This window comes from Leptonotus elevatus, chromosome 6, assembly GCF_054856555.1.
Source record: "Leptonotus elevatus isolate MCC_2025b chromosome 6, RoL_Lele_1.0, whole genome shotgun sequence".
Lineage (NCBI taxonomy): Eukaryota > Metazoa > Chordata > Actinopteri > Syngnathiformes > Syngnathidae > Leptonotus > Leptonotus elevatus.
Window position 1 is genome coordinate 1631405 of NC_141244.1, and position 26096 is coordinate 1657500.

At 40.1% G+C, this 26096-nt stretch overlaps 1 protein-coding gene and 2 pseudogenes across 7 annotated transcripts in view; 2 read left to right on the plus strand and 1 right to left on the minus strand.

The window, feature by feature from the left end:
* Positions 1-715: 715 nt before the first annotated feature.
* The window catches only part of ano10a (anoctamin 10a), a 73758-nt gene continuing 48377 nt past the window's right edge, over positions 716-26096 (minus strand). For 6 of the 7 annotated variants that reach the window (XM_086079062.1, XM_086079061.1, XM_086079059.1 and 3 more), the window contains 3 exons: positions 25223-25351; positions 10312-10428; positions 716-3818 (listed from right to left, as the gene is read on the minus strand). In XM_086079062.1, the coding sequence (XP_085935188.1) occupies positions 3753-3818; positions 10312-10428; positions 25223-25351 (312 nt within the window). In that variant the 3' untranslated portion in view covers positions 716-3752. The remainder of the gene's footprint in view (positions 3819-10311; positions 10429-25222; positions 25352-26096) is intronic. The other variant, XM_086079058.1, reaches the window with a different exon arrangement.
* Positions 16721-18226, plus strand: LOC147171771 (uncharacterized; annotated as a pseudogene).
* LOC147171772 (uncharacterized) lies at positions 18488-19487 on the plus strand (annotated as a pseudogene).

Below are 26096 nucleotides of genomic sequence, written 5' to 3' on the forward strand. Positions count from 1 at the left end.
TGTTATTCGATGTATAGTGCCTTTGTTCTCTTTTCTGGGAAAGAAATGTCTAATAAGGTTTCTGTTCTTATCTAAAGGGAGTATATGTTTGGAAGTGCAAGCAAAGTTTCTGTCCATAAATTATCTGGTCCAGGAGGTGCCGGGACCAATTATTTTCCTACATCTGGAGTGGACTAAGATACAAGCTGAAGATTTATTATCTGTTTTTGTATTTCACTCTTCCCACAAGGACAGGAGTCAGGAGGGGGAGACTATTTTCTGTAAACACTGTTTTTGTATAAGTTGGGATGAGCCCAGAAGGAGGGCACATTTGGAGACCACTTCTGATTCAGTAAGGGTCCTAAATGACTTTAGAAATTTTTAAATAAAATCTCTTGCAAGAAAGCCTCTCCACTTGATCTCAACTTTGAGTTTTATTTCAACACGCAAGAAAACAGAGAACATTTTCTATCACTAGCCTTTTTAACTTACAATAAAATAAACAAAGATAATTTTCTTTGATTGATAATTGTTGCTATTTGCAGTCTGTAGAGTGCAATACTTAGTCCACCAAGTCATTTATCAAAATGTATGCTAAGTTTGTTGTAAATATTTAAAAGAAAAGCTACAGTTAAAGAGCTGTTTGAGAGCCAAAAAGAGCAGATCCAAATGAACCGGATCACTCAAAAGAGCCGAAAATCCCCCTCGGCACTTCCAAAATAAAAGTCACTATACATTTCAGCTGTCAATACTTTTATTGTGACGAGGTCCGACAACAACAGTGCCTCGAACTGTGCACATTTCAGAGCAAGATTTCCACAAGAGCAACACACAAATGCACAATGTCTTGCAGCTTACTTCGAGCCTTGAAACTAATAAATGAAATGTAACGCAACGGCATTTCACATACAATAACGATAACGGCGTTTCAAATACGGGGAGGATAATTAATTAGATTAGTCCGTTTATGGTAAAGAAAAATAATAATATAAGTTACTGAAGTGTGTTTTCTGCCCAGATTTAGTCAAAACTTGTTTTAATTTCCTCATTTCCTCAGTAGAGCTTTGTTCTGCGGATATATCCTTGTGATTGATATCGCTATTTCTGAGAGGTGTTGTCATGAATAACTTCCTCTATTCCTCAAATGGGCTTTGTTCTTTGTTTGTCTTCTTCATGCTGTTGGTCAGTTACTAAAATCAACTGTGTAATATCTATTAAACCGTAGCAGCACAAATGAATGGTGGGACTTGTGGGAGGCTAGATTCACGTTGGTTAGCATCTGTTGGTTCAACCAATACGATACAAAGTGCCTGATCACGTCTTTCACCTTCATTTAATACCTATAGAATCAAGCTACATAGACATGACTGATTCAGTAATTAACTCATCTGATATGAAGTGATCACTAAACAAGCGATATCCACCACGATGAGGAGGGTCCCAATTCCTCCGTCTTGTTGTTCACTATTTTCATGACTGCTATAATCCATTGGCTATACATTGGTTCCTCTTTTGGTAGCCTAGAGAATGCTTAATCCTTCTTCTTTTTCCCTTTGTCGTTGTAAGACTTGGTCCACAGTTAACTATCATTGTAAAAGTATGGCATTTGCCCTTTACTCAAAGTAGCAGACACATTTTATATCCTGCCAGAATCGAGGCGCTAACGTGCATTGTGGGATGTGTTACGTCAACGTCCGGATCTCTATACGACAATATTCGGTTACACATATAGCGCCACCGAGTAATGACAATAAATGTCCTTTTAAAAAAAAAAAAGTTTTTAATCTACTGCGCTAACCCGTTGAAGGGATCCTGTTGTTCACGCCCCGAACCATTACGGTACCGCAAAGTCAGATGACTCACCGTGACAATAAAAGCTGCTTGAACTTAACTCAGATGATATTTTCTCAAAATTGTACACGTTTGATTAGTGTCCAGACCTGAAGACATCTAAAAACTTGTACTTCATCATAGTGGTAGTGTCACCTACAGGTAAAAAGAAATGTGTCTGGGGGCCTGGGGGCGGCTGGGCCTGGGTTGGGGTGGATGGGGGGCGGGGGGTCGTGGGGGGAGCGGGGGCTGTGGACCGGTGGGGTGCCTGGCGGGCCTACAGTGCCCCGTCCTGCTGCGTTGGGTGGGGGCGCGGGCCGTGTTGGGGTGGGGGGCGCTACTGCTCCTGGGTTTGCTCTCCGGCCGGTGACCCTGGCGGGGCCCGGGGGTCGTCCTTTGGCGCTGCCGCGGCCTGGGGGGCCCTGAGGTGTTGCGCTTGCTCCGTCTTGGCAGGGGTCGACGGCTCCTCTCTTTGGTGGAGATTTTCATGCATGCCAGATCCACCACACCAGCATCTATCGAAACTCAGACACAATCTGCTTCTTCCTCAGGTCATTGAATCGGTGGAGGCTGGTGTCTGTGGATCTCACTCTGCTTTGTCTGTCCTTCCTTCCTTTCCTCAGTCTCTCCTTTGGTCTCTTGAGGTCTCCATGATTTGTTGGAATTTAGATGTTTCTGGGGTTGGTGAAGGACTCTGGTTGGTGGCCCGGTGGGTGGTGTCTGGTCGGTGCTGGATTTCACTTTCCTCTTTTCTTTGGTCCTTCCTCGGGTCTCCTGACGGCGGTGTTCGGTTTAGGTGAACGGTATGGGATTTTTTAATAGGTTTTTGGTGAACTAATGAATACACACACACTCGCACACACGCACGCACATACACATACTCACCCACATACAAAATTTTAAAAAAAGAGGGAAAAAAAGAGCAATGATGATGACATGTCAAATCGGTGAAATTACCGAATAAACAATACTAAGCTCTTAGAAGAAAAAAAGAAAAAAGAAAAAAAAAGGGAAAAAAATCAAGGCTTTTTGACTCGCGGTACCAACACAATTCCAATGTCAAGCATTTTGGGGGCATTGACTATTATATGAAAAAGGAATTAAGTTTTGACAAATGGCTAAACTGTTTTGGGTGAGATGGGAGGTTTTTGCAGGTGATCCATGGTGTTTTACTGAACCATCCTGGTTATTCTTGGCAAAAACACGAAGTGAATGCAAATGAGCCAAAAGCAATTAAGAAGATTCTTTGCAATTTTGATGATATGACTCCTGAAATTGGGAAAGGAGTTTTGAAGCATGCCAGCTAACAAGGAGGTTATGGGTTCATTGCCGCCCTGCTTGACACTCAGAATTATGGGTTGGAATTGGGGGGTTAGATGACCAAATGATTCTTGAGCGCGGCCCCTGCTGCTGCTCACTGCTGCCTTAGGGGATGGGTCAAATGCGGAGAATGAATTTCGTCCCACTTAGGTGGTTGTGACAATCAGTGGTACTTTAACTTTAACTTTTGGGAGAGATGTGAGCTTATGCTTGCTAGCTGTATTGTTGCACAGAACTGTAAGACTCTTTGGCCAACATATTGTTTTCAGTGATTTCTGCCTCAAAAGATGGGCCAAACCAAAACAATAAATTTAAAATGACATGTTGGTCTGCCACACATCTAGCTGGTCTTTTGTTCACCGTTTAAAACAGACAAAGCTCAGACTATAGTTAAATTAAGAAACCTAATAAAATGAAATTTGTATCAATAATACAACACAATAAAAATCAGTTTTGAGTCTTATGTGTAATACAATTTAGTGCCCCCCACCCCCCCCCCCCATTATGAATATTTCCAACCTTTATTAAATTAATTTCTTTTATACAGCATCATAGTATAATTGCACACAGGTCATACATAGAGATCTGAACAGTTTTTCCAGATGTATCAGTTTAGGTCATCATTATGCATTTATTTCTCCCTCTTCTTCACAGCCAACTCTTCTTAACACCGGGATGTCAAACATTTTCTGAAACACAGAACAAACAGCAGTTCAAGTCAAAATTGTATTTTGCCATGATTGTACCATGTATGCAGTTGTGAGCTGTCTTCATTTATTTTGTAAAACACTTTTACCCATCAAAAATACATAAATAAATAACTCAAAATGTCTAATTTGGCCGTTAGACATTTAGGTAATTTAGGAACACAACTTTAAAGGTGCAATGTGCCGTTAAAAAAGTAATATTAAAGCTTTTTCTACATCATGCATGCTCCACCAATGCCCAGATGAGTACGAAGACCCTGACTGTTTTTACTCTGACTGCACCTATCAGCTTTTACCTTCCCCTATAGTAGAGTGTGGGGACCAGCACAATACAGTTTCTTTGAGGAGGGGTGGAGTGGCAGAGGGTGACGTCATGCGTGTCCCCGCGGAGTCCTGAACATAGCGTTAGCCTAGGGCAGTAGTGGGCAAACTCGGTCCTCGAGGGCCGGTGTCCTGCAGGTATTGGATGTTTCCCTGCTCCAACGCAGCTGATTCCAATCAACAGGATCGTTATCAGGCTTATGCAGAGCTTGCTAATGAGCTGATCATGTATCAGCTGTGTTGGAGAAGGGAAACATCCAAAACCTGCAGGACTACGGCCCTCGAGGACCGAGTGTGCCCACCCCTGGCCTAGGGTCTCCGGGTGGCGGAGTGGTTACCGTCGCTTGCCTTTGGTACAGGTTGGCGTGAGTTCGCTTCCCCGCCTGGGAGACCACATATGTGTGTTAGTGCACCAAAAACAAAACAAACAATAAAACAAGAAAAATAAAACAACATAGCGTTAGCCTTTGGTGTTAGCTAGCGTACGACACTGCGTGCATAAGCACCTTTAACTTTTTACAGTTAGGATGCAAACTACTACCACAAACAAGAAGAAACCAACTTCGAGCACAGCCCAAACTCCAACTCAGAATCCAGGGAAAAAGAAAAAAGAAAAGTGTATTCAAGTGCGACAAAAAGACAAAGTGGAGACTGATAGACGTCGGCAATAAACAAGACCTGCAATGGAGAACGCTTAAAACTGCTCTAGGTATGAAAAATTACCCACAATTGGCTTGAAAGGTAAGCACTATTTAAAAATCTCCCAGAAAATAATAAGTAAAACAACTAGACATGCAGTATGCTAAAGGCAGTATTGCTAACAATTTATAGCCAGTTGTTTGTTATGGTAGCTCCGTGAGCGACCATCGATTTAGTGCATTGCTAATCTTTGTAGAATTATTTTGTGGGGGAATAAACGTAGCGGAGCTGTATTGTGTATTTTGAATAAGCCTTTCGTGTATTAGGGCTTATTTGAATGTGCAAGCTTCTGTTGTGATTTAGTAATTTTTCACCTGGTGAAACAAAAGCCACTGCTCAAATCTTTCTCGATGTTTTCCATGCAACGTAGCACAGCAAAGCATAACTTGCTCCAATGTAAAAACTGTCATGAATAGTTTACAACATTGCATAATCGAATACAATTTGTTGAAAACGTCTAACAGTTATTACAAGGTAAACAGTGTAAAAATAAGGTGCTAATCAAATAGCATACAAAAATGTACTTCGACACTGTTACAACGTTTGCATACATGTAACCTGCATTGTAACTGTGCGTCTTTGTAGCTATGGAAAGCCTGAAAGGACATGGCCCATATACTCAACTTTAACACCACATAAGCCATCTACGTCATCAGTAAAGGTACACATTTCCCCAGTTCAGTGAGTGCTGGGGAATCGGATAGGTAAGTTCAAATTTTGAAATTCTATTTGACTTTTTAGTTAGTTAGTTAGTTAGTTAGTTTTTAGTTTAGTTTAATTTGTGAAGGCAAATTATGTCTTACTTATTACGTGACAATCTTTTATTTAAAGAGGTGTAACAAATATTGCCCGTCACCCTCAATATATATATATATTTTTATTTTTATTTTATTTTTTTTACCTTTTTAAACACTTCCCCCTGGGGAATGTGTGTACAAGCCTCAACCCTGTGTTTTCTCAAACCAACCAGAGAGAGTTCAAAAAGTAAAAACTCTTTGAATTTCCCTCCAGCAGGGACTGGATTTAGTTTTTACAACCCACAGGAAACACATAACTCAGCGCCAACGAGACCTAAAAGCCTGTTTAGGAAGCAAACTAGCAATAAGACTGCTTATCAGTCTCCAGACCATCTTTTATGGTCTGGCTTTTCCACAGGAATCAGCCATGTGTTTTTTGAAACAACGCCCCTTGGAAGTTATACGGTACAACAGGGCCCTCCAGCGGTCACTATCGGTATTATCCTCAAGAATCTTGCCGCTCCTAATTAATTTGAAGTCTACATAATTCCGGACATAAACGGACTTTATGTACTTAACTGATATCAAGTGACTCCTGTTGTTTGTCTTTGTATACAACCTGTCCAACCAATCTCAAATGAATGATGTGTGTAACTTCTGCAGCCATCGAAGTTTAGCTAATTAGTAAGCTTAGCGGATTCAATATCCTTATGATCGTGGTAATGTTTGAAATGTGTTCAGAATGATAAATGAAACATCTGGCTTGTCAATTCTGATTTTAAAAAATTATCAAATATTATCCCAACAGCTTGGTCTCAGTCAACCAAGTCTGCTTCAAGTGCACAGAAGAGGAGGGACAAAGTCAATGTGGTGCCCCCAGAGGTTGCTGAGGAAATTACAACTCCCCTCAGAACGGTCTAAATTTCTCGTTCGCCAGTACGGCAACCCAAATAATCACTACAGTGGTGACTTCCACTTACTGGAGTAAAACCTTTGAATGAAGAAGAAGCACTACAGTTGCTACAAGAAAGGCAAACAATTGTCTTCTTTTATAATTTTTGTATAACATTTGTTTGTTTGTGCTTTATTTTCTTTGTAGCATGAAATCAGTGGAACTACAGGATGCCATTTTTGTTGAGCAAAACGCAGTCCGGAGAACACTGTGTAAGTCACCAATTTGTCTCTCTATAATTCCATACTTATAGATCAGTAAATATTTACATGTGCTGCTTTCCTGTTTTATTTCCAGAATGGAGTTTGACGGAGAACTGGCTTCTGATCCATCTGATTCTGACTATGCCATGCTACCTATCTCATTGCGGTATGTTTTCAAATTGTAATTCCTTACATCTCTAACTTTTCATGAAATGATTGAAATCATAATTTTGTTTTTAATTTAGTGGTGCATTACAGTGTACAATGTGTACACTCCCTTGTATTGAGCTGGAAGAATCAGTTTTGGATATCGACTGTGATGAGTTTTAAATATTACAAAATTATCACTTTCTACTGGCACTGTTCCAGTTGCTTTTAAAACCACTGTTATTCAACCTCTACTTAAACGACCTAACCTCGACCCAGAAATTCTCTGTAATTATAGACCGGTATCAAGTTCACCGTTTATTGCAAAACTACTTGAAAAAGTTGTCGCGCAACAGCTGAATAATTACATGGCTGCTAACAATTGGTATGAACCTTTTCAGTCAGGATTCAGGGCTGTTTCACTATACTGAGACAGCCTTTGCTGAAGTGATTAATGGCCTTATGGCCTTAATGGTTTGCTCTCCGGCCGGTGGCCCCTGCGAGGCCCGAGGGTTGTGCCTTGGCGCTGCCGTGGCCTGGGGGGCCCTGGGGGGTTGTGCTTGCTCTGTCCTGGCCGGGGTCGACGGCTCCCCTCTTTGGTGGAGGTTTTCATGCATGCCAGATCCACCACACGAGCATCTATCGAAATTCAAACACAATCTGCTTCTTCCTCTGGTCGTTGAATCGGTGGAGGCTGATGTCTGTGGATCTAACTCTGCTTCATCTATCCTTCCTTCCTTTCCTCAGTCTTTTCTTTTGGTCTCTTGAGGTCTCTCTAATTTGCCGACTCGCGGGAGCCCAGCCGGCCCAGAGCTGTGGGACGACCGACAGTACCGACCGACCATCCGCCCCACGGGGCCGTCGCCACCGCGGTCCACTCTTGCCCCACGTCCACTCAGCCTGGTCCAGGGCTTTCTTTTACTCCCTTTTCCACGGCTTGGAGAGGGAGTTAGGTGCCAATGACCGATTTGGATGCTGCTTTACGGATTCTGCGCTGGTTGACCGGGATGAGATCTGGGGCGGACCATTATCTTGGAGTTGCTGAGAGATAGCTGCCACGACCTACCAGGGTGACTTTGGATGAGGACCCACTTCTCTGACGACGTCTTCTTGTAGTGCTTCAACTTCTTAAATGGAGTTTCGCACTATTCTAGTTAATATTGTTTAGTATCGATCAGGGGATGTCGTTAATAGGGGTGTTAACAAATTTATTTGGCAATACATCGCGATATTACAGCGAACAATTCTCGTATCGATTCAATATGCAGCCTAATCGATTTTTAAAGATACATTTTTTATAGAAATATTCAACAAAATGTTTTAATTAGAGTTAGGGTTCACACTTAAAGCATTAAGCAAATTTGAACATGAAACAGATTGCAACCTGTTAAATACAGTGGCTCACAGTTATAAGCCTGAAGTACATTTTCATACAAATTTTACAGTGTACATGACCAAGTTAACCGATTAATATTTTCTAAATTTGAGGTATAATTTTTTTTAAAAAAATCGCAATAATTGACTTCGTATTGGGATTAATCGGTATCAAAATCGAATCGTGATACAGATCGAAACGCAAGGTAATAGGCAATTTACACCCCTAAATTGTTAATATTTGTCAACTGTGGGCATGTGAAGCCCTTTGAGACTCTTGTGTGATTAAGGGCTATATAAATAAACTTGACTTAACACGTGGAGTTATGTACTTAAAAAAGGTTAAACAATTGAAAACATATATATATTTTATATTTTATTTTCTTCAAAAGAGTCACTCTTTGCTCTGATGATTTTTTTGCTCTTGGCATTCCCTAGATGAGCTTCAAGAGCACCTGAAGTGGTTTTCCAACAGTATTGAAGGAGTTCCCAGAGGTGAGAATGCCAAGAGTGTGCAAAGCAGTAATCAGAGCAAAGAGTGGCAATTTTGAAGAAACTAGAATCTAAAACAGGTTTTCAGTCATTTCAAAAAATTTTAAGTACATAACTCCACATTTGTTCATTTTTAGTTTTGATGCCTTCTGTGAGAATCAACAATGTAAATAGTCATGAAAATAAAGAAAATGCATTGCATGAAAAATAGGGGTGGGCGATAATTATCATCATCGATATCGTCAACTTGGCTATCACGATGTCCAATTTGAAATTATCGAGTTTTAATACTATCTCTAAATGGGTGGTGGGGGGGCTCAATTGATTGGATGCAAAGTAGGAGGAAGTGATGAAAGTTCTCATTTGGCGAATCAGCGTGCATAGATGGAAGAGGAAGTGATACGTCTTCATTCTGCAAATCAGCAGGCAGGATTCAGTCACGTCACTCGGTGGCACCAGTCGTGAGTAAGACGAGAGAAGTGTTTCCAAGTGAAAACATTGAATTGAAGTCTCGTTTTTTGTAACTAATAAACTTAGCAAGACTTAAGTCCACGTCCATAGCCTGGAAATCTTTTGGGGTTGACAAGACCAAAATAACATCGTAATGTGTGCCGGAAAATGCTCGCCGTGAAAATAACTGTTCCATCACGGACAATATGGAGGACTTACGTGACTTTAGGACTCCACAAGTACGACTACCACTAAAGAAAAGATAAGTAAAGCAACCGAACACAATCAGAAAACTCTCAATGCATTGAGCAAACACACACTGCAATTGACAAAGCAAGTAAACATTGGCGATGCTTCACAAACGCCACCGTTATGTAAGCGAGTAAAAGTTGACCAGTAATTTAAAAGAAGAAGAAAAACAGGAAGCGACTGTGCCATGCGATGTCGTATGAGTTTGCTTTTGTAATTATCGATAAACCGTAGTGTTTTTTTTGCTGTTTTCCCATCTAAAATTGCATTAATATTCGCTTATTTAATTAATTCCAAAAATATTCCTGTTTTCGCCCCCAACCCCCCCCAAACAGACCTTACGCTATCGCCCACTATTGCTTTTTGACTACAAATGTAAGTGTGATGTAATATCTGGTCAAAACTTGCAACGTGTATCTGGGTCTTGGCAGTGTTTATTCGCCAAACCTGTTTCCATAGTCAAAATTCGCATTTTCCTTTTTTCAGTACGCTTCAAAATCCACCCCCTCTAACCGTAACAACTTTTTTTTTGCAAATTTTGGGCCTTTTTTCGAATTTCTAGCGTTTCCATTCAGTTTTATTTTCGCATTTCTTGAAAATTCTAATAAAAATGGATGGAAACCCGACTAATGACGCAGTTGTATTTTTTCTTTTGTGCAAGTTGGAGTAAAAGAAAACTTGAGACTCCCGTCTATTTTTGCATTGCAGAAACTTACCATTAGCCCCCACAAACATTTCCAAATTAACCATGAAAAAAAAAAAAAAACTAAAATAACTTGGAAAAAAATGTATGGCCTGAATTTAGCACCATATAATCCTGACTGAAAGGGAGAAAAGAGTTGTAGTTTTACCTTTTTTTTGAGAGCCTCCATTGATTCAAATTCCAGACGAGCCAGCTTGATCTGTATGTGTTTGGGGACATCAGGAACCAGGAATGCCAGGATAAACTTGAAAGCCAGAAATCCATGCTGAAATTCCAGTTCAACATAAGATATGTGTTTTTCCATGATGTTTTGATTTTATATGCACATAACTTTTCTTAAAAACATGCTCAGAACAAGGGGTTAATACTGTATGACAAAATAATTATAGAAATATAATGTGGGCCTCTTTCACTAACAGTGTATGAGCATAAATTTGTCAAGTCATCTTTATCTATATAGTGCTTTCAAACAGCCACGGCTGTCACAAAGCACTTACAGAAAACACCCCAAAAAATTTAACAAAAATACAAACCAACAAATATTTGTTTCCATTGCTACATACACTTTGATGTTTGCAGTGGTAATTGATGAAAGAAGAGATTCAGTCCCCTTTCAACAGTTGATCAGAAATCTGTGCTTAAATCGAGCATACAACCGTTTGATACAATTCTGTGATTCATCAATATTTTTACAGTTGAATTTGTGCATTCTCCGCTCAGGACATGCGTGATCAGAAAAATGTCAAATATATTTTACCCAAGATGCACAACATATTGAAACTACAGCCATTCATAAACCCTTTACAGTAATATATTACATTTTGGTAGTAACGGCGTAACATAACTAGTTACTCAATATATTTTTATATATTATTATGATTAATATTATTATTTAAAGCTACTGACTCCCGTAACGTGTTACAATTTTGTGGTCACAAGACAACTAACAATCACAAATTGTAAGTGAAAAAATATTTTACAATATATCTAACACTAGACATTATGCAATTTCTGGAAAAGCTAACATTTTAATGCATGTGGAATGCTTTATTATAACAATATTGTTAAATTACATTGAAAATGGATGTTTAGGCTGCTGAATGCAGAACATTTAATTTTGAATTGCTACTGCCACATGTGGCAACAACAAAAAAAATCAAACTGAGCACTCCCTTCTTCAAATACACAATGCATAATGACATGTTCCCATTGTGAACAGAAAGCTGCTGTACCTGTGAGCTAACTTGACTTTTTGAAAATCAGGGATTATGACGTATTGAAAATTGTCATCTAAAGCTGAATGGGACACATCGATTTTAATAATTTCAGTGAAATTATTATGCATGTCCTGATATAGTTGGTATACATGTATATCACTTAGCATAATGGCCATGGATTTATTTGCAATGTACAGTCAGAGGTGGGATACGAAAACACAACCTCCAAGTTAGTCTCCTGTGCTCTGTCTCCCCTTTTGTTTGTTTTATTTAGTGAGCCCTTAGGCCAACTGATAAGGCAAAGTAACCATATCAAAGGTATTACAATTGCAAGTTTGGAACAGAGGGTGGCGCTGTTCGCTGATGACATACTTTTTTTTACTTGGAAGAGCCTGAAAAATCATTCACTGGTCTGATGACCTTTTAGACTATGGGAGGCTTTCGGGATAAAAACTCAACATATCGAAAACACAAATTATGCCTGAGTGGCTGAGAACAAGGTATGCACTAAAGTGGGAAGCGAAGTCCTTAAAATACTTTGGGATAGTATTAACAAACGACCTAACTAAATTATCAAGTGCCAACTTTGAACCATTATGCTTAATCATAAAAAAAATACATTCACAGAGGGAATCTTATTCCATTCTTCAAATTAAGCTCAAGAGTAAACACAAATATTAGTAAATTTATATTTTTCCCCGTTTACTGTACATCTTCAGATGATAACTATTTAAAAGAAGGAACTGATTTCTCGATTTATATGGGAAGGGAAAAGGCTGCGCGTTAAATATAGTGTTCTACAACTAAGGAAGCAAAATGGGGGGATGGCACTACCGTGTTTAAGGAAATATTTCTTAACAGCAGTTAGTCCCCCTACGATATTGGTCTAATCCAAATTATAAAGCCATATGTAAAAAATAGAGCTTAATCTGAATGTTAAATTCCCTCTCCTGGTTGCCATTGCAGAATTTAGAGTTAAAAAAACCCATGGATATGTTTTACATTAAACACATGGCAGAAAGTAATTAAAAACAGTAATATTCATAACATGCTCAATGACTTCAAATAGTGTGCATACACCACTGACCATGTATAGATTTTCAAACTTAATTGTGATTGTAAGAAAAATGTTACCTTCTCGATTTGTATTTTAAGTAAGCTTTTTTTTCCTGTTGTTTTGCATCGCTGTAGGTTCTGCATAAAAAAAAAAATATTAAGGGATTGATACAGTAAATAAACATCGAGATTGTACTGCTCAAAAAAATAAAATGTATAATTCCATATGGTTTGAGGAGCAAGAGGTCCATGTCCACAGGTTCCTGTGGAGAGACTCGCCAAGGATTGAGATTAAGGACTATGCTGTCATAAGGGTGAACATGGGAGACAAGGTTGCAGGCATTGAGCAAGTAGCCGTGCCCTAGCTTCTCAAGTATGGTGGAAGAGAGATGCGTCGTCGAAGAAGATTGCTACGTAGATGACCTCCTCACCTCCCATAATGATCCACAATGCCTGAGGCGGCACCAATAGTACAAGAGCTTGAGGTTGCACTTCAAGATCTGTGCCTGGCTGCCCAGAATGGAGTAAATTTCCTGTAACAATAAACTGGCTCGTTGTCAGCAGGGATGAGGCTTTGGGTCTCTTGCTGTGCTATGGCAGAGTACAGACTATTTAGCAGGAAAGAAATGGAGTGCCCCTCATTTCATATTACGCGTGGGTCAGCACCCTTCTCACACGGGAAGCTCATGAACCCAATCACCACGGGAAGCTCATGAAACCAATCACGAGGGGATTGAAGGCACAATTCTTCAGGGTAGATCTATAGCGTGGGTGGTACAGGGATCAAGGATTGCTAGAAATGTCATACATTTCTGTATGGACTGTCGTACGAACAAAGCGAGAATGTGTATGCAGATAATGAGCGTACTTCCAGTCGAGAGAATTGAACCTGCTGCACCTTACAAATTTGCAGCTCTAGATCTGTTTGGGCCTTACATTGTCAAAGACACTGTGAAACACAGAACTAGGATGAAGGTCTGGAGTGTAGTGTAGAGCTGTATGGCTTCAAGAGCTGTACATGATGTTGTGGAGGACTTATCGACAGAAGGGTTCATGAAAGCCTACCTTCGGTTTACAGCCCCCAGGGGTCCCAAGGAAGCTCTGGTATGATCAGGGGACACACTTTGTGGGTGCTAGTCTGATGTTACAAGAACTTTCTTGAAGAACATTGACAGGGACTTGATTCTAAAGAAGGCGGCAGTTGCGGGCACTGACTGGTCATGGGAGATTCACCCGGTGGACTCTCCCTTTTAAAATGGGGCAGCCGAAGTATCTTTCCGTGTACTCAAAAGAGCAGTGAGCAGTGTTGGTGAGGGAGGCAATCTCACAACTCTGGAATTCCAGACGCTCCTCTATTTGACTGCCAATTTATCTAACGAGAGGCCAATCTGTGCCAGAACACAAGTACAGGACAAAGCTGTAGAAGACATCACGCTAAACACGCTTCTGCTTGGCCGGGCAAGACCGAGGGTTTAAATACCCCTCCTATCCTGTTGTGTGTCTGAGGGCAGTTCAGATCGAGGTTGACAAATTCTGGAAGCGATGGAGTCAGCTTGCTGGACCTGGCCCATTCATCCGCCAAAAATGGCATGCTTCTGCATGTTTAAACTTGGCCGAGTTGTGAAAGTATGTCCTGACACACATGGAGTAGTACATGATGTAAGAGTTAAAACATGTCAATGTTTTCATTCGTCTGATGAACAGGTAAAGAGAAACCAGGTTTGAGAACCCTGCCCCTCAACCATCCTGCATAGGGATGTCAGAAGACTGTTGGTTCTTTTACAGAAACAAGAAGACTCCCCACCACGTGGTGTGTTGTGGTGAAAAGGATTCCCACCACGTGGTGCATTGTGGTACAAAGGATCCCCACCACATGGTGTGTTGCGGTAAAAAGGGTCCTCACCACATGTTGTGTTGCAGAACAATGGATCCCTGCCACGTGATGTGTTCTGGTAAAAAGGATAATTCCCACCACATGACATGATGTAGTGCACAGTACTCCGTGTACGACAAAGACTCCCCTCCACCATCCCCCTCAAGGGATGGTGGTGTGTTTCGGTACGGGATAAAGACTCCCCACCATCACCATTTTGATGGTATGCTTCGGTGAAGGGACTTCACAATGCTAACAATGACGATTGACTTTCTTTATTGACCTCAACACTCCTTTACGCTTATATGTATGCACATCCTATTTATGTTCGAGAAAATATTTGCATGGGTATGGTGGCCTTCTTGGATTATAGAATCAATAGACCAAGTGAGAGGTGTAAAACTTTTGTTTATTTTCTAAATTAATTTAATTACAGTTTAATTACAGTAAGACATAAATTCTTGTAGTGCGCATTTTGTGTTTACACATGTATTTAAATCTTATTTGTGTACTGTACATGTATTTTAGTCAAGCCAGTTACCTAATGCTTATGATGTATTATTATTTTTGTAGGGAGTAAGGTTAATCATGAATGAATGGTTTGCACCTGTGTGTACGGGGTGGGCCATCAAGCCGTTCCTTGTTGTCAGTACCGGATGCCTCAAATACTGCAACTACTGTTACTTACTACACAAAATGTGAACAAGTCTGTGAGGTAGTGTGTGAGTGTGTTGATGTGTGCGTGTGAGCAATAAACAACAGTTGAGTTGAATCCGCCGAGCCTGTCCCGTGTACCCTTCCAGAGGGAGTTAGTTAAACGAAGAAAGTAGAGTTTAATTTAAAAAACTGGACATATACTGTTGACAGTCTTCTGCCCAGATTTAATTATAACTGTTTAGATTTAGTCATAACTGCTTTAATTTCCTCAGGGGTTTGGGGGGACCACTTTTCTGAAAGTATAAGACAAATGCAATTGTGAGGAATCGACACACTTGCAAGAACTTCTGCAGCGTTTTGTCTGTAAACTTGTTTGTGTCCAGAATATTCTGTAATAATAAATCCTTCGAAGGACCTGCTCACCGATCTCCAGTCTGTATTCAGAAAATCAACATTCTCATTACCCGGAACAAAGGGAACACGCGGAAAACAAAAGGATTGTTTTCCAACAAATGGTGACCCTGACGAAAAAAGGTTGAAGTGTTGATCAACAGACAGAACTTCTGGCGCCAAAGTAATTGTAAGGTAAGAGGACACTTATCCTCGTAGTTGAATTTCTGCCTGTTGTAAACTCTGAGACCTGTTTTCACGTCTTCTAAATTGTGACTAAATCGTATATGAGATCTGAGTGAACAGGTATTAGTAAAATATAAAATACAAGTTTGTTTCGTTCCATTACGGAATCCTAGAGACACGAAGTCCTTGGTTTTGGATTTTACTAAGACATTAACTATACAAGGTGGTTTCGTTCTATTTTAGAATCCTAGAGTCCTTGTATACGGAAGTAACGTTACGGAATGAATTGTGCGCAACTGAGTGAAGAGAAATAAGAGAATAAGAAGTTCGAGTCAAGTGGTTTTGATAAATTAAGGTTCGAGTGCTTTTGTTTGGTCCTAGTCAAGCACTTTTGTTGATAAATTAAGGTTAGAGTGCTTTTGTTTGGTCCTAGTCAAGCATTTTTGTTGATAAATTAAGGTTTGAGTGCTTTTGTTTGGTCCTAGTCAACCACTTTTGTTGATAAATTAAGGTTTGAGTGCTTTTGTTTGGTCCAAGTCAAGTACTTTTGAAATGAGAAGTTAAAAATTCGACCACTGCTGAGAAATTACATGTTTGTTTGTTCTTCTTCTTTTTTTTGGGGGGGGGGGGTATTGAATAAATAGGAGGCTTATTAAACTGTGGTACCACAAATAAGACGTCACTGAATTAATAAAAATTAATAATAATAAAATATAATAATAAATAAGGAAGTAAGTAAATAATATAGAAATGGAGGGAGAATTTGACCGCAATACTGAATAGTTTGATCTACGTGTTCTTCCAAACCATGGTCAGAACTTGTTGTTGAGTGCACAGGTAAAAAATGCGTGTGAAGTATGTGTGGGAATTATGCCTGCAGAAGATAGAGATGGAATGAAAGAATTGTTGAATAATTGGATGAGAACTTGTGAGGGGGTATGGTTTCCTTCATTATCAACCGCTGTATGTTTGGTGTCATTGATGAAAGAGGTGGAACAAGCATGTGTGAAGAAAAGACAGTTGTTGAACAAAGAAGTAGAAAGGACATATGGGTTGTCTCCAAGAGGGAGAAAAGTCAGAGTAAACTGTAGAAGTGGATAAAATTATGGCTAATGCTAGAATGATGGCTATGGGTAGTGCATTGAAAAAGTCTAGGAAGAATATGAGAGAAGCAAGGAATGAGAAGGAGGAATGTGTTTATGTTGCCAACTGCGCCGCCACCGTATGTTGAGCCGCCCACGGAAAATGTGTTTGAGCCCATTAAGCAGTTTACTGAGTCCCCATATGGAAATGCTCTTCAGATGCTGCAAAATATGCAAGCTCCCCTATTAACTGTGAATGGGGGAAGTCTCAATGTTGACTGGAATGGTGAAAGTTCTGACAGTAGCCCTCGGCTGCGAGAATCTGTGGTGCAAGCCGCGGCTGACGGCTTGGCAGCTGGCGTAACCGCCTCTGTGAGACAAGTGGAGGAAAAATTGGATAAAGTGTTGCATATGAATGATGGGCTGCAGGAGAAACTGAACCAAGCCAGAGCTTTCGGGTTGGAACTGACTAGACACTCTGAAGTGCCCCAGCTAATTTGCAGCAAATGGCGTAGAATTCTTGCACGCTTTGAAAGAGCTGCAGACAATGAACTAACAGAACAAAACCGTATATTGAAGGCTGAACAAGATGAATTGTTTAGGCAACGAGAGCGGGAAATGACTAAAGAAACTTCTAGTGCATTGGCGAACAGCTATCGCATTGCAGATATTCAAAATCAGCTGGCCGACCTAAAATGTGCAGTTTGGACAGCTTCAGGGACACGCCCTGATTCTGCATTTGACCACACTCAAGACATTAGCATGACTGGACGTCATTCAGACAGTACTCCCCAAAAACCAGTGACGCGTTCTCAGACAATTTTTCAAGCCCCAATGCTGGCAAAAGTTGACCCCGCTACAGGAAATTCTGCCATTGTTTATAAACCTTACTTGCCCTCTGACTTGAGTGTGTTGTTGCAGAAACTTCCCCCAATGCAGGTGGGGGGTGAAAATTGGTTGAGATCTGTGCAGAGAGCGGCCACAGGGCAGATTTTAACCGCGGGGGATGTGCGCGCGCTCTTGACGCAGGCGTGCCCTCTTTCTCAACTAGAAGTGTTGATGAGTAATTCAGGGATGTCCTCTTTAATGGATGGTGAGGCTCCCTCACGTGATAATTACCTGACAATGTCTTGGCTCACTGTTTCCTATTCCTGAGATGGTCATTTCAGACTTGATGTTCGCTCCAAAAGCTGATGAGGAGGCTGCGGCATTCATTGACCGTGCCCTTGTAGAATATTATTTGAAAACTGGACACTTGCCGACTGACTCTGCACTATATTCACAAGTTTTTAGAGCAGCGGTGCTGAAAGGTGTCCCTAAGTCTGTTGTGCAGGCCATGGAGGTGAATCCTGATCTTCCTGGTGCAGACCACACCAGATGGCTGTCTCATCTGAAACACCATCTGAGGAGGTATGCTAAAGATATAGAGTCAAACAGAAAAACATACGAATACTGAATTACAATTAGCAATTAGCAATTATGCAATTCCAAACTTTGAAGAAAAGCGAGGAGAATATTGCTCCTCCGGCTTCTACTGTTGACTCATCACCTACTGTTATGTCTGAGTGTATTATGTATCAGTCAGGTCCATTCATGGCCTGAAACCAGTGCTACAACTGTGGCCACGCTGGACACTGTCATCAACGCCCACAAGGCTGGAGAGGCAGAGGAGGCAGGCGTCAACAAGGAGGGCGCGGCTACAACCAGCAGAGGGGACGTAAGTCACAGAACGCCCCACAGTACCTGGCTCCACCCCAGCAGAAGTATCCGCCTGTGCCAAACCAGCAGTTCCTGCCGCCACCTGGTGGACAGTTTCCGCAATGATGGGGCCCTGAATTCACATGCCAAGGTCTGCAGGAACCTATGATTGAACTGATGGTAGGAGGAACTTCTTTACCATTTATGGTCGACACTGGAGCTCGTCACTCCACCATTATGATATTTCCACCTGAAAGTTCCCTCACCGCCGAAGAAATTTCATTGGTTGGATTCAAGGGAGAAGAAACTATCCTGCATATGACAACTCCTGTACACACCCAGTGTTTCACACAAACTTTGCTTCAATCCTTTGTGTACGCACTGAACTGTCCAGTGAATCTTTTGGGAAGAGATCTTCTCATAAGGACTGCTCCATTGATCCAGATGGACATACTCATTACTGCACTGGTGACTCCGCCTCCAACGTCTCCACCCAATTTCCAGTGGTGCCTCAACACGCCGTGCTGACATCTACTGGGCAAAGATTGACACTGATTCCTCCGGCTGGAGGGATGCTGAAACTTTTTGGACACTTTGGTCGTCTTGGGTTCATAATCTCAGGTCATATGATATGGTATCATACTGTATGCATTGCACTCTTTTCTATGACAGATGTGGTGATGAGATGTACAGTGAAGCGTTCCAACCAATTGATGACAACGCCTGGGAGTTGCGTGTGGGTGATCTGTTTGCAGGCAAACCCGGTGTGGTTTATTCAGTTGCTCTGACTGAAGAACAATCACAATGTTATATGATGGCAAATCCACCTGATCCATCTATGCCTCCGTGCCATCCTCATGTTTCACTGATGGTGTCATCCAAGCACACGGCGAAAGATTTGGGTCCATTTGTCCTGGCCTGCACAAAAGCAACTGATTGGCAACCATCTTTACATACAGACTTGCTGTATTCCAAATCTCTTGATGCCTATTGGATTAAATCTGATTTATTTGTATCTATGTCTGTTTTAGAACATCAATTTTTGGACCGACATCATGAAAGAGAAACATCTGACAGCGAGCTTGCTGGTTACATGTTGCAATCCTTGCCTACTGCACTGTGGTCTACTGACCCAACTGTAACGGTAAGTCACATCTCGTGGTAGTCCGGATAAATGAATGATTATACTGTATTATTTCAATTTGTGTTTCTCATGATACTGTGTGGTCTGCTCACCTAGTTCTCTTTGATTGTTATGAGCCCACATAGCTCTCTCTGTTGACGTTAAAGTAGAATTTGTCGACTGAAACTGTTTTTATGATGAAGTAACATTCGGTCGTTTGCTGCATAGATTCCATATTTGTCTGAGACTGGGTGATTCACCACTGCCTCTTTGACACACTATGTTGCAGGTAAATGTTTCTCTTATTGCTATGTTTTATTTGTCATGGTGTTTTTCTTGACTGTATTTTTGGCCCGAGCTCACAGTTCAGCGCGGCCGCCATTCATTTTTGTATTATGCAGACACTTCACGCTGCATGTGATGCGGTCAGGGACGCTCTGTAAACAGGAGTGAATGTGTCCTTTTTCTGTTGTATTGTGATTAAATGTGAAAACTGTTTTATTAAGAAAAAATGTTAAAACTAAGACATCATATGATCACTTTGTCAAGAATATGGACTTTTTAATATATTTTTTTCTTTTGAGAATAGATATATTTTTTCAATGTAGAGCAGAGCTACGAGGATTCTTAGCATGATTCCATATTTGTCTGAGACTGGTTGATTCACCACTCGGGATGGGAATTGATAAGATTTTTACGATTCCGATTCCGTTTTTGATTCTGCTTAACGATTTGATTCTTCAATCAATTCTCTTATCGAATCTTTTTTGGGAAAAAAGATGAATAAATAAATAAAAGATTAGCATCCACTTTTTTATGTCTTAGTTGTATCTGTAAACAAGAGACATGTTTAAAAGTAACATGGACTTACAAACCCAACAGTGAAGTTTTAAGGTCCACATTCGAGGATTCAGTGGGGTGCCATGGGGTCCCCAGAAAAAAAGAAAAGAAAAAAAGACTACATTATTTACACTCCTCCTCCTTGTCTTTGCAAACATTGCAAGTTGGCCTGTAGTTAGCTTTTCTTGGAAGATGTCAACAAACTTTCGAGCATGGCGCCATGTTTGCTGCCGGCGCGCACGGAAAAGTTGCGCGACTCGCGCGCGTGGTGACGCCATCGTCCCACACAGAACCGATAAGGGAATCGTTGGCAAAAACAGCAAATGATGCCAAGGAATTGAAACACTGGGAGACGGTTCTCAACAAGAACCGGTTTTCGATACCCCTTCTCTATAATCACCACCGCCTCTTTGTCACACTGTGTTGCAGTGTTGCTACATTAAAAGAAACATCTGCTATCCACCTGAGTGTCTATGGTGCATTGAAGCGACAGCGGCGTGGACCCTGCAATTTGTCACATGTATAAATGGCCCGACACATATGTAACAATTTAACCCAAAATATCTTAACAATAGCCATTTTTATTTGACCATTTTATGACTGAAAAGTTTTTAATTAGTAGATTAACACCTTAGCTGTTCACAATGGGAACTCCTGCAAGCCTTTCACCAATAGTTTTCACCAATAGTTAGGATATGGGTTTGAATTTACCGCACTCTGCGAATGTGAAGTCATGTGCGCATTGTGTATTTGAAGAAGGGAGTGTGCAGTTTCATTTTTTTTGGCCACAGGTGGCAGCAATTCAAAATTCAATTATCTGCATTTAGCAGCTTAAATATCCCTTTTTTTGAATGTCATTTAACATGATAATAATAATAATAAAGCATTCCACATGCATTCAAATGTTAATTCAGCATTTATTACACTCGATTACTCAATATAATTACGTACAATGTCACAGACCCTTCAATATCCACAATAGTGCATTCGTTAAAACAAATGACTGTTATGTGAAAGGTCTTAGTTTGATTCCCACTTAGGCCCCATTTTAGCACAAGTTTAATTTCACATAATAAGCATTTTCCTATGGGGTATAGGCCACGGAGGAGGCGAGACTTCCGACTTCCGTAAGTCACACATTTACGCTGTTTTCAGTTACTGTTGCAACATGGTAGACTGTCTCCCAATAGTCGTACTTCCACCCTTGTGCCCCTCAATTGCGTGTTCCCGTTCATGTGTACGAGTGTGTAGGGAGTCTCAGTTCTCCGAGTGCGTCTCAGAGTGCTTCGGCGAACTGAGACAACCTACACACTCACACCCATCAACGGGAACGCGCAATTGGGTTGATTGCCATTGATCTCAAACATTTTCCTCATTAATATGCATGAGTCAGACAAACTAACAGAGTAGGACACGCGTACACATCATTTTGAAAGAGAACAACGTCTGAGGCGTAAAAAGTGGGCGGAAAGAAAGCAGTTTTCGTAGAAAGGTAAGATTTATTGTATGATTGTTGCTGCCACTCCGGTGCGGTCTATATGACTGCTAATATCGTGTTGGTCACTAATTTTCACGAAAACAAAACACATTAAAGTCACGATTTTCATTTGAAGATTTTAAGCCTACCTTTGGGCTGTTACTTCTGTCTAGTTACTTTTGTTTAAGTAACGTAGTGACACAGTGACCGCTCACATCTTAGTGACACTGATCAACTAGCATGTTGTTGTAGGCATAGATTCTATAGCGCTGATACTTTATATTAATTTTAACATTTAAGCAGCAGTGGCTTCCGTAGGTAAACTAGAGGTATTTTTGGTGCATTTACACCATGATGTATAGTAGCTAGCATGTTGTAGCAGGCAGCTACCAAGGCTAACGCTTAGAATGCAGACGATAAACATACATGCAATCGATTGGTTCTGGATTTTCAGTTGCTGGCCAATTTCTACTGACAAAATGTAGAGAGCACATTTAGGTGTCTTGGGTGAAATTTTTTGCGTAAATCACTGCCGTTTAATTGTACATGCTTGAACCCAGCGGAGACTCCCTTCATTTGATCCTGGTCACAACATTGCCAGTCACATAGTGGCACACACCAAAGCAGCAGAGGTTTGTTGTAACCATAATATGTCTTATCGTGTAACATGTATGACATGATATGAACCGGTCGCTTGGACTGATGAAACCAAGTATCATCACGTTCGAGGGTGTTATCAGAAATGTGTCGCAAAAATTGATGTAACAATGTTGTGGTGATTAAGGGTGTGCCAATATCATGTCATGGGAAAGGATGGAATGTTGACTGTGGGTTGAAGCTCAGTTTATGGTTAACACCAATAGTTTGATGCCTCGAGACCGACGGCCAAATTTCGCCACTCCTGATGTAGTCTTATAGCACTATTCTTTAGTCAGCAATTATTAAGTGCTTACTAGGCTAAAAAAAACAGCAGCTTTTGCATTGGATTCTTTCTAAGTACTAATACAGTGTGCTATTTGGTGTTAGAAGCGGCGCATGGCCTCCTGGAATATTGTAAATTGTTGAGGAGATGTGATCCACTGGGTTAGCGTTCTGTAACTGAACAGAACATCACGAACAGTATGTTCAGCTGACAGCTGCATTGGTGACGACAAGTGATGTTGCCCTTACGTACTCCCACGAAGGGAGGTAACCCTTAAGCAGGCAATACCATTTTTGGATGAATCTTCCGATACCTTGTATGGGGTGATTCTCCAATGTCATATATGGGTGGACCTTCAGATATATGCTATAAAAAAGGCATTTTGAGGATTATAGAGGCTTTTTCTACAACCATTCACTGAGCGCACTATAGAGATGGCCTCAGCCAATTTTGAGGTAATTTAACATAGGAAATATAGTCACTATTTGCAGCTGTTTATCAGTTTGAAATAGAGAAATAGACTAGCCTATGTTAAGAATTGGAGACTTCTAAAATATTCTGACTTGGGCAGAATAGGAGAGAAAACTTTAGCCGAGGGAAAAGGGAAGCCATTAAATAAAAAATAAAAAACTCTTCTCCTATTAGAAGTTTTATGCAACTTTTGTGGATTAAGCGGATTAGCTACCCGATTTATTTCACCCAAAAGCTTCACTCTTCTTCAACATTTGGAGTTGTAGGATTTTACTCTCTCTTTACATCTGGAATTTTGAGTTATTTATCCAAAAAACGTGAGCACATGGTTTTGATTCCAATGAGTGAAATTTATATAATTTCCTAATTTTGATGGTTATTTCACTTTTACTTTTATTGAACATAGAGCGTCGCCTTGCTTTATCACAATGTAACTATACTAAGATGTTTTGAGGGATATTGGAAATTGTTTCTGATTTAAGAATAATTTGATCAATTATTCATTTTTATCCATTTCACTCATTTATTAACCAATATTGGAAATAGTTTTTGATTTCAGAATGGTTCTATCATTTATTCATTTTTATCCGTTTTAATGGATGTAATATAAATGTAATGTAAATATAATACTTTTGAATTGTAATAAATCTAAGAAAATTACCAAAGGTATAGATTTTATACATATTTACTGTTAGTTATGGAGATAACTATACAAAGTAATAATAGGAACTTTATCTAGAATTTAAATTAAATTAAAATATTTTGACTTATTTGAAAAAGGAACATAGCCTTTGAGAGTTGAGATCGTTACTTAAAGGTAACATTGAGAGTTTTATTTATTTTTGACGTTAACTCGATAGTTTATAAACTTTCACAGATAGGACTTTCTTCTTATTTTAGATTTTTTTCTAAAAAATAAGAGTTTTTATTTATTTATTAAATTAAATTTAAATATGATTATTACAATTCTTATGTGGATTTGTGTAACAATAGATACACGCAAACATGATTATTACTACTACCTTTATTATTTTTAGACCAAATTTGACTAAGGTGTAGAAGCAGCAAGGTATATAAGTTTTGTTATTAATTTTCTCTTAACATCGGTAACTGCTTTTCCCTGAACCTCTAAAGTTACTTCATCTTAATTTAGATAAAGAAACGAGCCCGAGGGGTTTTCACAAAACCTTCAGAATTTATTTAGGTCTTAACAAACGCAACCGATCACTGTAAAAAGAGTGTGTTCAGATGATGTCCTTATTTCGAAAAGGTTACTCATTAAGGGTTTATTTGAAGCGAGACCGGGCTGACGTTCTAAAACCGGGGCGGTGAGAACCTAAACGAATCCTTCTCGAAGCCGGCTTGAAGAGCCCCCGTCAACTCCTTAATTTCGACCGTGTTACTGCAGGTGGAGATAAAAGGGAGCTTTAACCCTTTCGGGTCCAGTCGGCAAGGTAAGCGAGATCCGACAGTCTGTTAGGTATATTTATGGTGAAATAGCAAGTCAGTTCGCAAGTTTTGCCTCGTACGAATACAGTCCTCAGTCGCCTATGTTTCTTGTCCGAAAATCAACTGGCCATGCCTATGCGCTGTGCGCTGTTCTAAAAAATTGTAGTTTGGGTGTAATTGTAAACTGCCCTAAACCCTAACCATAAGAAGCACAAGGGTGGAAGTGTGAGTATTGCAAAACAATTTATATGTCGCAACAGCCTAAGTGTGTGATTTATGGAAGTTGGAATTCCGTGGCATCTACCAAATTATTTAAAGCTAGTAGGGTTAGGGTGATATTTGAAGTGTCTTGTAAGTACTATACAGTGCTGATATGTTCCTTATATATTACATTGGGGGGGAACAACAAACTGTGTTGAACCATCAAAATGTCCTAATTTTATTTTGTAGTCTAATATATTTGAGCTGTAATATCCATGATGATTAAATGTCAGTAAACTTTCTTGTCACAACATGGCAAATAATCTTTGCAGAATTTGACCTTAATAAAATAAACATACACACACACACACACGCACACAAAGTGAAAAGCAAGTTTTTTCCTAAATTATATATTACCTCAATAGCCACTGTCCACAGCATGAGATGAATCTCGGAGTCAGGGAAGTACGCTCTGGCTTGTGGAGACATGCCAATAAGTGTACAATTGGTCACAATAGCAATGACACTCATGGCTTCAAAGGCAAGCTAAACACAAAGGGAAAGAGCAACAATAAATCAATTGTTCATTATACTTGTACTAATTTGTGTTTTATGTCTTAGCCACACTTTTTTTTTCTCCACACGTTATCACTTGAACTTTCTCAGTAATTTTCAAAGGAAGAGTAAGGCGATAGAACAGGGTTTACCAATTCCGGTGATCGAGGTCCGGAGTATGGAGGTAAATATGGTGCAAAACTAACTTGTAAAAAATGTTTTTACCTGTAGAAAAAAGTCTAAATTTGTATCTGTAAAACAATTATGTACCTGTAAAAATAAAATTGTATGTGTAAAACAAATTTGTATCTGTAAAAAAAAAATTGTACCTGTAAAAGCTATGATTTGTACTCGACAAAAAGTGTAAATTTGTATCTCTAAAAGTTATGATTTGTACCTGTTCTAAAAGTTATGATTTGTACCTGTACAAAAAGTTATGATTTGTATCTGTAAAAGTTGTGATTTGTACCTGTAGAAATGACAACTTGTAGTCAAAGAAGTCGCCACTAGGAGTCACAAGTGGTTTTTCTGCTGCTGTCCAGTGACGTGAGTTTTGCACCATATATCTCGCTAAAAAAGGTGCAAAACTGATTCGTACTTGTAGAGCGCCGTGATTTCTACTCGTAGAAGAAGAGGGCGGGCTCTGGAGGATTTGGGCGGGCTAAAGCTCAACTTCATTGGTAGCGCGAACGACCGTGGGTTGAACTCAACTTATAAGCTTAGTGCTTAGATGTGA